Here is a 12,172-nt window from a genome sequence, read left to right as displayed (position 1 = left end):
AAACGTAGAGCAAATGGAGTCTTGCTGCAGGTTATCCTTAGGAAAAAAGCCTAGTAATCTAATTAGTCTCCTCTAAAGTTTCAGAAGAGATCACAATAATCTTATTGCCTTTGCTCAGATTTGACAAGATAGCAAAGTCTGTCATCAAATGATTTCTGACATCATAGATTTCAATTTGAACTAAAACAAAAAAAAGGTCATCCAAGACCAGGTCATCTGGGCTATGCTATCCACATTAATTGTATTGCTCTGTACTGTTACTGTATGTCACGAATTGTCTCATTTGTTTCTATTTACCATTAAATCTCATCTGAGGAATTGTAGGAGAAACATATTGTAGGAGAGACAAAATTGATACTTAAATAAATCATAAGTGAGAAATCCTTGAAGTCTCTTGAGCTGTAAAAGAACAACCTCTGAGAATATTGTCCCTCCTGGTTTTAGTATTTGTTATATAAATTGTGTGTGTATGTGTGTGTGTGTAGGGTGAGAGGGGCAGAGATGGTGTGGATGGAAGGAAAGGCGAGCCTGTAAGTTAGTCTGCACACACAAACCTTTGCTTTGCATACAGTATGTACATCAACACTCTTTGCTTTATTAATCACTGCTTAGAGGGATTGATATTGCTTTGGTGTTTTCTTTGTTTAAAGCTGAATATCCTTATGAGTAAATGTCTGTCTGCTTGTGTTTGTTTTTTTATTTTTGTTTGTTAGGGTCGTGATGGTCTACCTGGTCGTGAGGGCCCCAGAGGGCCAGAGGGGCCTCCAGGTCAACCTGGTAGCAGTCTAGGAGTGAGAGGAGAGAAAGGAGAGAGAGTGAGTAAAATAAGCACTTAAACAAACACACTTATGTGCAGACACGTATACGAATGTTGTCATGGTGTCTTCCTCTCTGTCTCCCCACTTCTCAGGGTTTTCCAGGTCTGGACGGCAGTTCAGGTGTTCCAGGTCGCCCGGGTACACCTGGTGCAGTTGGACTTCCAGTAAGACAACAGGAAAAGTGTTACTGTTATTTTTTAAAGACTGAATGAATGTTAAAATGAAGTGTTATAATTGTTTTAAATGTCTGATGTGATTCTGTTGTTATAGGGTAGTCTGGGAATACCAGGTGTTAGAGGAGTTGCTGTGAGTACTCACTAACACTCACACACACACACAAACACACAGTCTATACACACACTTATTAAATGTCTTTTTTGTTTCACAGGGAGAACAAGGTATTGCAGGTCCTCAGGGGTTGAAAGGAGAGAAAGGTGAAAGGGTAAGAGCAATTTAAAGACTCTTGCTCTAAAAGGCTCTAAAACTCTATTACAGAAATATTACAGCATGAGAATCGTCAATTTAGCACTTAGTTTTTTCATACTCAGAGGCAAATTCACTTAACAGTTGCACCAATTTTATGCACTGTTTTTTAGTGCAATAACCTGCTATGTCTACTTCCTACAATCCAGTTTATCCAGGTGCTAAATGGCCTATAATAGTGCTAGATCATGAGTTTAAAAATTAAAATAATTGTCATTGCAGCATGAATACACCTCCCTTCCTGTTATTTAGCCTCATTAAAGATTATATATTATTCACAAACTGAGCATTATTTACCATACCTTACCTTACCTTACCATACCTTATTATTTACCCCTTTGGTTACCGTTGCTTATTCTGAAAAGCTATTTTAAAGCATAATTATCAGATTTGTTTTTGGAAAAGAAGTAGTTAAAATACACAGTATTTTATTTTGAAAACTGTGGAAACTGTGAATCAGAATTGAGGGAAACGATTATCACAGTCACTTGAAAGAGAAAAGTGCCATTTGGTAGCATTTTCACACCTGTTAGCATTAGTGTTAGTAAACAGAACTGCGCATAATGTCTTATAACACACTCACTATTATGCTGGGAACTCTTTATCTTCTATTGCCTCTACAACAACCTAAATCAATACATGAATGAATTAATGTCGACGTTGTGTCGAATGAAGTGACACAAGTGGCAATATGGAATGACGACGGGCTTGGTTTTGACGGGTAAATCCCCACGAACCACCACCCCCCGACACACTTGCTCACTTCCGTCCGAGCTCAGGATGAGTGTGGCTCGCCTCACTGCCAGCTGGCATTCTCCCTTGTGCTGGATGACGACATCGGCGCTGCATCGGAGAGCGTCCAGGCATCTGACGCGGAGGACTCAACTGGGCTGCCGCCTTCAGGCCAGCCCACCCAGTCTGAGGCAGACGTGCAGATGGCCGACATGTTTGCCCAGTCTGCCGTGAGCGTGGGCTTGGACTGGAACCTCCGTCCTCCCCACAGCCTTCGCGGCTTGACGACTGGTACCTCGGCTCCGGGCGGTGCTCATAGCCATGCCCTCCCCCCGGTACGTTCTTCCCGGAAGTGCATGACGAGCTGACGCAGTCGTGGAGGGCACCTTTTACTGCCCTCAACTGAACCCTCCGCTCGTCCACTCTCACTACCCTGGATGGCGGGGCGGCCTGATCCCGATGTGCTACAGGAACTGTGCTCTGCCACCTACCTCGCTCTCAGAGCCACGAAGGTCACAGTGCAGGCACTCAGGTGGGCGATTGCCACCCTCGTGGTCCAGGAGCGCCACCTCTGGCTGAACGTGGTCGAGATGCGCGACGTTGCCAAATCACGGTTTCTCAACGCCCCCGTCTCCCAGCTCAGCCTCTTCGGCGACACCGTCGATGACTTCGCCCAACAGTTCTCGCCAGTGAAGAAGCAGACGGAGGCAATTTCTCACATCATGCTGCAGGGCAGTCCAGCCAGCGTGCCCCGCCTGCTCGCCGAGGGCATCCCCCTGCGACCAAACAACAGGCAGCACCTCCCAGGCGACATACGTCCCCCGTCTCCAGGACCCCTTCCAGGAGCAGAAAAGCTCCAAAGCGCTCCTGAGACGGGCGACCCAGGCAGTCACATGTTTGCTCCGGAGCTGGTACCAAGACCACTCTGTCCCCCGGTGGAGGGCCGGGAGGATAATCCTTGTTTCCGTTACTTTAATTTGCTTCACCGCCTTCAGGCTGCGGTACCCACATTCTCAATAAAAGAGCGATTTCCTCACTCCCTGGGTCATCCAGCCGGTGCGCGCCGTTCTCATGGCACCCCCGCCCAAAAACTCTACAGTCCCGGCTCACCGGACGCAGCTCTCTCGCCTGGCACAGTGGTTTCTCTGAAACAATTCCAGAGGCTCCTCGGGCATATGGCATCCTCAGCCGCGGTCGCACCACTCGGGTTGATGCATATGAGACCGCTTCAGCACTGGCTACAGACTCAAGTCCTGAAATGGGCATGGCGCCACGGCACATACCGTGTGACAATCACCCCCTTCTGCTATCCGACATTCAACCCTTGGACAGACCTCTGCTTCCTGCGGACCGGAGTCCCCTTGCAGCAGGTGTCCAGACATGTCGTGGTCACCACAGACACCTCTCAACTGGGTTGGGGCGCTGCGTGCAATGTGCACGCTGCCGCTGGCTCCTGGACAGGACCCCGGCTGCGTTGGCACATCAACTGCCTAGAGTTGCTGGCTGTATCTCTTGCCCTGCAGAGATTTCTCCCACTAATTCGGAGCAAGCACATCTAGATCCGTTCAGACAGCACCGCGATGGTAGCGTACATAAATCGCCATGGTGGTGTGCGCTCTCGTCATATGTCACAACTCGCCCGCCATCTCCTCCTTTGGAGTCAGCCGCGACTCAGACAGAAGCTCCTCTTGGGACAGACGAGCTGGCACACAGCTGGCCCCGGGGGCTGCGTAAGTACGCATTTCCCCCTGTGAGCCTCCTTGCACTGGTGCTGTGCAAGATCAGGGATGACAAGGAACAGATCACCTTGGTGGCTCCTTACTGGCCCACCCAGACCTTGGATCTTGCCCAAGATTCCTACGACCCCCTTCAGTGATCAGGTCGTGAACCTGCAAGTGCTGCCCTGGGAGGAGGCAGACCCAGCCCTTTCGTTGCTGTGTCTGGTATGTGCTTTGCATATCTATTTTGACCGCATGCAGAGCTTTAGATGTTCTGAGCAGCTCTTTGTTTGTTTTGGCGGACGCTGGAAAGGGAACGCCGTCTCCAAGCAGAGGCTAGCCCACTGGGTCGTTGATGCCATCTCACTGGTCTACCAGACCCCCCCTTGCGGGTCCGAGCACACTCGACAAGAAGTGTGGAATCCTTGTGGGCACTGGCCAACTGCACCTCCCTAGTAGACATCTGTAGAGCAGCGGGCTGGGAAACACCCAATACCTTCACCAGATTTGACAATCTCAGGGTAGACTCTGTCTCGTCCTGTGTTTTGTCAGGTCCGAGCCGGTAGAACTCGGTAACGCGGCACAACCGACCGGGTGTTCCGCTTGCACACAGCGCCCTTCACCTAGTATACCAGTGTGCCTTCTGTACCAGGTTAGCCACTAAGCATCACTCCCTGGATGTTCTCCTCCCTAGCCTTCTGGCCAGTGAATTCAGCAGAGCAATTCGCGTCCAGGCCCACTATGAGTCACAGGTGCTCGGTACTGGGATACCTCATTAGGCTGGACCTACCACCGCACCACTCCCACATATGGCTTCATAACCCTCGTGGTGTATCTGCCACATGTTACCTCCCCCTAGATTGGGCAGGATGTGGCCTCCGCAGGGTCTTTTCCCCCTGAACGTATAGGACTGGGAAAGACCGCCTTCCCCGACGCATTTCATAGCGTTCACGTCCTATGCGAGAGAAAAGGCTGCGGCTGCCGGGCTTGCTCCCATGCTAGTCATGTAGCACCTATTCCCCCCTCTAGGGTGCGGGGAACCTAATGTCTGTATATGACATCTCTTCTGGGAGTGCTGGGGAGGGCTACGTGCATCCGACACAGTTGCCTCTAGCATGCAGTAGCCTGCTTGCACCTGTCTCGACAGTTCACGTAACACAGTCAGTGTGTGCCGTTTTTAGATGGGACACCTTGTGTTACTTCATTCGACACAACATCGAGTGAGTAACAGAAGGGGAACGTCATGGTTACTGTCATAACCTCTGTTCCCTGAGGGAGGGAACGAGATGTTGTGTCCCTCCTGTCACCGCACTACACCTACCACTGTAAACGGACGTGCCCTTTTCTCGGCTCCTCAGTGCAAAATCCTGACTGACAGACACTGCCCCGCTTCCCTTTATACCCGTAGGTCTGGGGCGGGGCATGCAAATTCTGTCTACCAATATGACATTGGCCTTTTCTCAAGTTCAGAGGTACGTTTGTGTACCAAGAAGACCCCTTGTGTCACTTCATTCGACACAGCGTCTCGTTCCCTCCCTCAGGGAACGGAGGTTACGACAGTAAAAAAAAAACATTTAATCTGTAGGTATCCTCTCAACAACAGGCAAATTTAAATGTTTTAAATCTTTTGTTTAATTTCTATAAAATTCCACTTAAAACTACTCAAAACATATTATTCCCATAGTCTGTGGTTGAAAAGAAGCAAACTATTGTCAGAGAAGTGGTGGAATGCAACAGCTGCTAAGATAGATTTGATCAAAAATGCTTTGAAGGTGGGGCTCATCAAAGGGTCAATTTACGTTTCACAATTTTTGTTACCTGATTTGCAAAATTAATTTTTTTCTGAATTAAATGCTATTACAATGCAGACAACATGTGCAAATAAACGGCACCATCAGCAGGCACAATTCATTCTTAGTGAAGTCCCACCTCAGTCTTTTGTTCAACAAGCTTTCATGGTTTGTTACTTCTGGAATGAGAGTTGTATTGCTCATATTTCTTTCTGACAGGGAGAATCTGGATCTGCTGTTGGAGGAGGTTTACCAGGTCGTAAAGGAGAGCCAGGAATCCCAGGGATCCCTGTAAGAAACACAAAAGTCTCCCTCCTGCACATTTTCTATCATGTCATCAATTAAAGAATGGGATTCATTTGTTGCTCATCCCATTCTGTCTCTCTATTTCATTAGGGCACACCTGGACGTATGGGTGTGGATGGAGCAAAGGGAGAGGCAGGTCCACGAGGTCTGCCTGGGAAGGATGGTCGCCCTGGGTTACCAGGAACTCCTGGACTTTCTGTTAAGGTCAAATCCCATTGTCTTATCTGATAAGTGTGTCTAGTAATGTACAGTAATGTATGTATGTATTTACGAGTATACAAATCCACTTGAGACCAGAACTCAACACCAGGGGCTCACTCACCTATCTTTAAGTATTGCATGAGGTCATATACTCTCTATCAATGTTATACCATCTAGACTGCTGCTGTAATATGCAGTGCCTCAGCAAAATGTTTTATATATATATATATATATATATATATATATATATATATATATATATATAATAATATAATATATACAGTATATGCTGATTTGTGTTGCATTGCTATTGCATTGTATTCGCTCACTGCTCACAAAAGCAGATATACAGATCAACAATCTGTCTAATTTGCAAACAAATAGTTACATTAATGCATTTCTTTTTAATCAATCAATAAAATGATTGGTGAATTTAACTGGAATGATAACAATCATTGTCTGAATAATGCACTGAACTGGTCAGTCAACTCACTTCCTAAACGAATCGACTCAAATTATTAACTCACCACTGAACCACAGGGGTTTCTATAAAAGTAGTTTTAAAATGTAAATTTGTAAGCTAAAATCAGTTTACTTATTGATTGCTCATATGACAATGTGTTGTTAAAGACAGTTATCCGCAAAAGAGTTTCAGAGTTTTGTTGTAATAAACAGCATTTAAATTAAACAAAAAACATTATGTTGGAAAAATAAAATGTTTCTAACAAGTTGTTAGGCCCAACTCTGGGATTTTCGTGGGAGGTTTGTGACTTTCATGGGAGAGTCTATATCCTGTAGCAAACAGTTCTACCTGTCATGATAATGTCACAGTATCCCAATTGAGAGTTTGCTTTCTTATTTAAACCCAGCTGAAGATATAGTTGAAGACAGAAATTTACATAAACCTTAGCCAAATACATTTAAATTCCTGTCATTTAATCATAGAAAACATTCCCTGTCTTAATAATAGTAGAGAGAATTATTTATTTCAGCTTTTATTTCTATCATCACATTCCTAGTGGGTCAGATGTTTGCATACACTTTGTTAGTATTTGGTAGCATTGCCATTAAATGGTTTAACTTGGGTCAAATATTTTGGGTAGCCTTCCACAAGCTTCTCACAATAAGTTGCTGGTATTTTGGCCGTTCCTCCAGACAGGTCTGGTGTAACTGAGTGAGATTTTTTTTTATCTTATAAAAGCTTGCACAGGCTTTTTCAATTCTGCCCACAAATCAGATTGAGGTCCAGGCTTTGTGATGGCCACACCAATAACTTGACTTTGTTGTCCTCATCCTGTGATGGTGTTCTTCGGCTTGCAAGCCTCACCCTTTTCCTCCAAATATAACAATGGTCATTATGGCCAAACGGTTTAATTTTTGTTTCATCAGACCAGAGGATATTCCTCCAAAAATAAGATCTTTGTCCCATGCGCACTTGCAAACTGTAGTCTGGCTTTTTTAGGGTGGTTTTGGAGCAGTGGCTTCTTCCTTGCTGAGCAGCCTTTCAGGTTATGTCAATATAGGACTCGTTTTACTGTGGATATAGATACTAATGTACCTGTTTCTTCCAGCATCTTCACATGGTCCTTTGCTGTTGTTCTGGGATTGATTTGCACTTTTCGCACCAAATTACATTCATCTCTAGGAGAAGAGTGTGTCTCCTTCCTGAGCGGTATGATGGCAGCGTGGTCCCATGGAGTTTATACTTGCGTACTATTGTTTGTAAAGATGAACGTGGCACATTCAGGCATTTCAAAATTGCTCACAATGATGAACCAGACTTTTGGAGGCCCACAATTTTGTTTCTTGGCTGATTTCTTTTGATTTTCCCATGATGTCAAGCAAAGAGGCACTGAGTTTAAAGGTAGGCCTTAAAATACATCCACAGGTACACCTCCAATTGACTCCAATCAAATGTTGGCTGATTGCCTAAAGGCTTGATATCATTTTCTGGAATTTTCCAAGCTTCTTAAAGGCACAGTTAACTTTGTATACATTTCTGACCCACAAGAATTGTGATATAGTTACTTAAAAGTGAAACAATCTGTCTGTAAACAATTGTTGGAAAAAATACTTGTGTCATGCACAAGTTGACTTGCCAAAACTATAGTTTGGTAATATGAAATCTGTGGAGTGGTTAAAAAATTTGTTTTAATGACTTCAACCTAAGTGTATGAAAACTTCTGACTTCTACTGTATGTGTCAACGCCACAACTGACAGATTTAACTGAATAGATATTGAAATATTAATTAATTCACTGTTTGATATTTTATATGCACTTCAAGCCAATCATTTACCTGTATATCTATGAATTTGTTAGAATTTAATTTATTTTCCTGCAGGGTGAAAAAGGCAGCTCTGGAGAGAGGGTGAGTCTATATAAAGGCAATGAACTCTAAATTTTCATTTGTTGGAAATTGTAGTCCAAAGTTGTAATTTGTTATTTTTGCAGTAAACGGATGCAATGTGACAGTCTGTCACATTTCTTAAATATAAACACATTCCCATTTTTTTTATTCCTAATTAACAGGGTCCTCCTGGAGTGGGCAGTGGGGTGGCAGTTAAGGGAGTTGCTGGTGAACCTGTGAGTTTTTCCATTGCCTCCTTTATTGCCTCCATTATTCATGATGAAGTGTGAATCTAAATGGATGTTGACGTGTGCATGTGTTTGTGTATGTACATGTGTGTTTCTGTGCTGCTTCAAACTGGGTTTGTGTGTAATTGAATGTGTATTTTTGACTATTACATTTATTGCATGCACAAAATGGTGTGTGTGTGTGTGTTTGTAGGGAAGCCCTGGACTGCCTGGTCCACAGGGCCCACCAGGACTGACTGGACTAAAAGGAACCAAAGGAGAACTAGTATGTTTTTGTGTGTGCTTGTCAACTAGTTTGGATGCATGTTCACCCCAAAATTAAACTTCTATTGTTATTTACTCATTTACCCTAATGTTATTCCAAACCGATATCACCTTTTTTTCTTTTGAGGAGAAAAATAAATATTAGGCAGAATGTTATCCTCAGTCACTATACACTTTCATTGTATGGAACCATGATGCTATGAAAGGGCATTGTGTGTGTGTGTGTGTGTGTGTATGTGTGTGTATATGTGTGTGTGATTGTGTAACCATTTTGCAGGGAGAAAGTGCTGAGGGTAAACCAGGCTCCCCAGGAAAGACTGGAGACCCTGGTGATCGGGTATGACACACTTTGACTTCTATATCTCATACAAACATCTCTTCCTCATCCTTTTTTAATTCATGTATTTCTGTTTCAGGGTCCCAGAGGACCTCCTGGTGAAATTGGGAGTAAGGTAAAAATATAAGTCTGTCTATGACATTCACTTGTGGTTTATGTCATTTAGGTACAATGAAGTAGATTGAATGCAAAATTAAGTTTTGTCTGTTTGTTTCTTCAGGGTGACCGGGGACAGGCTGGAGCAACTGGTGCAGATGGAGCCAAGGTGAGTAAGGATCCGCTGTATATATCTCTACTGTATCTACAGCATGAGTATGTTTCTGAGGATCTGAAGCATCTCTATCTAAATATGTCTAAATTTGTATCATATCCCTGATGCTGTGATGCTCTTCATTGTTCTTGAGACTTCACTATGAATGTGTAAGCACATTTAAAGGTGCACTCTGTAATTGAATTAATAAAGTAGAATCACATGAAATGAAGACTCCAGTCATATCAGTTGACTAGAAAATAGGTTTTGTTCTACAGTTCCGTTTAGTTATGCAAGTTGAGAAGAAATTACACACTTCACCTACTACACAGTAGGTGTCAGTATAAAGTCTTAGACTATTGCCTATATGAAATAGAGCAAGCAAAACATTAAAAAAAAACTAGCTGTTAACAATGATTATAAAACTATTTTAGTTTAATGTTTACATGAAAGCTAATATTTTAATTAAAGTGGATTCAAATTTGATTCTTTTTAATGTTTTTTTAGGGAGACAGAGGCCCAGCTGGTCCATCAGGAGACAAAGTGAGCACTTTTTAAGCTACAGAATCCATGTTTATTCTTATTAGAAAGCTGTATTCTGTTTTGTTATTAAAGAGTGGGCAATACTGTGCCTGTTTGCATCAGTGCTTGTTTATATTCTAGGGAGATAAGGGTTCACCAGGCCCCACTGGACCTCAAGGACTCCGGGTGAGTGGCTGCACAAGCCATGATCAATCTGTGAAAATGCATGAGTGTACATGCATGTTGTAAATTATTTATATGTGCCCCCAGGGTTTGCCAGGCAGCAATGGTCTTTCCGGAGAGAAGGTGAGTTAAGATGTCAGCTTAAAAAATAGCACTATCTTCAGATATCTAGTCCTTTTATTTTCTGCTTGTATACTTTATTTTTGTTTTTGTTTGCTATAAGGGAGCTGAAGGAGCAAAAGGGGAACCAGGAGGTGGTGTAAGTTCAGACTTTCCTGGCTTAAAATTAATATGGGCTACAGTGTGTTCACGCAGCAGTGTTTGGGATTGACAGCCTAACAGGTGTGACTCACAAATTGTCCTTTTCAAATGGCAGCTTACAGAAACTGTTCGAATGCTGTCTGATTGAAAAATCAAAATTATGCCCTTTTTCTATACTTGTAAAAGCCATAAATAACAGCTGCAACATAGTCATAGTGACTAAAGTAACTTTGAAAGATGATGACTTCGATAACAAGTAGCCATATAGAAATTGGCAAAATGTTGAATAAGTGGAGTTAAGACGCGAGTTCAGTCATCAGATCTTAGAGTTTACAATGCAGCATTTGAGTCATGCGTAGACAACGAAACTGATGGGAGCAGCTCCAGTGAAAGACAGCTTCTCAATCTAAAAAATAAAACAGTCTTTAGTCTACAGCTATCTGAATGTAGCCATTAAGGTTTAATTAATTATAATTGTCCTCTTGATATGGAAGTTGTTCACTTTGCTTTTTATTAACAGGGTCCAGGTTCATTAGGAAAGAAAGGAGAGCAGGTATGACTTCTACGGAACAATACACACTCTGTTTGTAAGACAGTTCCATTCACAATTTGTCATTTAAACATTTTTTTTCTCTACTTTTAGGGTGAAAGGGGATTTTCAGGTCCTGATGGTCCTAAAGGTGACAAAGGAGAACCAGGAACAAAAGGGGAAAGGGTGAGTTTTTTGAACAAATGAGGGAGAAGAGTCTAATCATAAGTTTGGTTATAGATGAACACATTAACCTGAAACTTTCCAAAGAACTCATAAGATACATTTCAAGCCCATACTGAAATGTTTAAAACATTTGCATGGTGGACCCTTTTTGCCACACAGGGTGTACCTGGAGAAGGAGTGCCTGGCCAGCCTGGAACAAAAGGAGACCAGGGGGATCGGGTTAGTTTGTCTTGATGATGCATTAGATGTGAATTTCCAGAATTAAATACTAGTGTTATCTAGGCAGCAAAACAGTAGTTTTAAAGTTTTAATTAAGCATAGGTTTTTAGCTTTGGTTCGTGTAAGTGTAATTCAGAATCAACTGCCTGCGCAGTTGTGAAAACACCCAGCACCTTGTTTTCTGTCGACTTTTGAATGAGAATCAACACAACACTGTCTTTGTAGTGTGAAAAGTCTGATCACTATTCAATATACAAGTACTGTAAATGCAAGAAATAAGACCAATCGCACTTTAGTATGCAAATTTTCAATGACTTTCATAGCGGGCCATTACATTTTGAATGGTGAACATACAAGTCAATGAGTGATTTTTAAAACTTAAATCTTAATCTTGTTTTAAATACTGAAGTTTTACAAGTCTGAAATTATCTACAATTCAGTTTGAATGGGGTCTGCATGTCAAGTGGTACGAGCTGAATTAATTGTAGAAAATTGTAGAGAAGAATAGTAATGCAATGTTGTCTTGAAAGCACTGAAATTAATTGCTCAACAAATACTTCAAATCAGATTGCTGATCAAATTAACTAAAGTTCTGTTACTGACAGAAAGATGCTGAGGTGGACAGTAAAGTGATAGATCACCCAAAAATGAAAATTCTCTCAACATGTACTCACCCTAATGCCATCCCAGATGTGTATGACTTTCTTCAGCAGACAACAAACGAAGATTTTTAGGCGATGAGTAAATAATGAGAGAATTTTCAGTTTTGGGTGAAC

General features: G+C 42.6%; 1 protein-coding gene across 2 annotated transcripts in view; it reads left to right on the top strand.

Annotated features, from left to right (window-relative positions):
• The window catches only part of LOC127653675 (collagen alpha-1(VII) chain-like), a 78,704-nt gene that overhangs the window by 29,367 nt on the left and 37,165 nt on the right, over positions 1-12,172 (top strand). For both annotated transcript variants that reach the window (XM_052140444.1, XM_052140443.1), the window contains exons 30-49: positions 486-530; positions 714-815; positions 911-982; positions 1,089-1,124; positions 1,207-1,260; positions 5,761-5,832; positions 5,938-6,051; positions 8,392-8,418; positions 8,580-8,633; positions 8,839-8,910; positions 9,187-9,246; positions 9,326-9,361; positions 9,467-9,511; positions 10,004-10,039; positions 10,160-10,204; positions 10,289-10,324; positions 10,425-10,460; positions 10,983-11,015; positions 11,106-11,177; positions 11,337-11,396. In XM_052140444.1, coding sequence (XP_051996404.1) covers positions 486-530; positions 714-815; positions 911-982; positions 1,089-1,124; positions 1,207-1,260; positions 5,761-5,832; positions 5,938-6,051; positions 8,392-8,418; positions 8,580-8,633; positions 8,839-8,910; positions 9,187-9,246; positions 9,326-9,361; positions 9,467-9,511; positions 10,004-10,039; positions 10,160-10,204; positions 10,289-10,324; positions 10,425-10,460; positions 10,983-11,015; positions 11,106-11,177; positions 11,337-11,396 — 1,107 coding nt within the window. The remainder of the gene's footprint in view (positions 1-485; positions 531-713; positions 816-910; positions 983-1,088; positions 1,125-1,206; positions 1,261-5,760; positions 5,833-5,937; positions 6,052-8,391; positions 8,419-8,579; positions 8,634-8,838; positions 8,911-9,186; positions 9,247-9,325; positions 9,362-9,466; positions 9,512-10,003; positions 10,040-10,159; positions 10,205-10,288; positions 10,325-10,424; positions 10,461-10,982; positions 11,016-11,105; positions 11,178-11,336; positions 11,397-12,172) is intronic.

The sequence above is a fragment of the Xyrauchen texanus genome, chromosome 13, assembly GCF_025860055.1.
Source record: "Xyrauchen texanus isolate HMW12.3.18 chromosome 13, RBS_HiC_50CHRs, whole genome shotgun sequence".
NCBI classification, from domain to species: domain Eukaryota; kingdom Metazoa; phylum Chordata; class Actinopteri; order Cypriniformes; family Catostomidae; genus Xyrauchen; species Xyrauchen texanus.
This window is presented reverse-complemented; position numbering and strand designations above follow the sequence as displayed.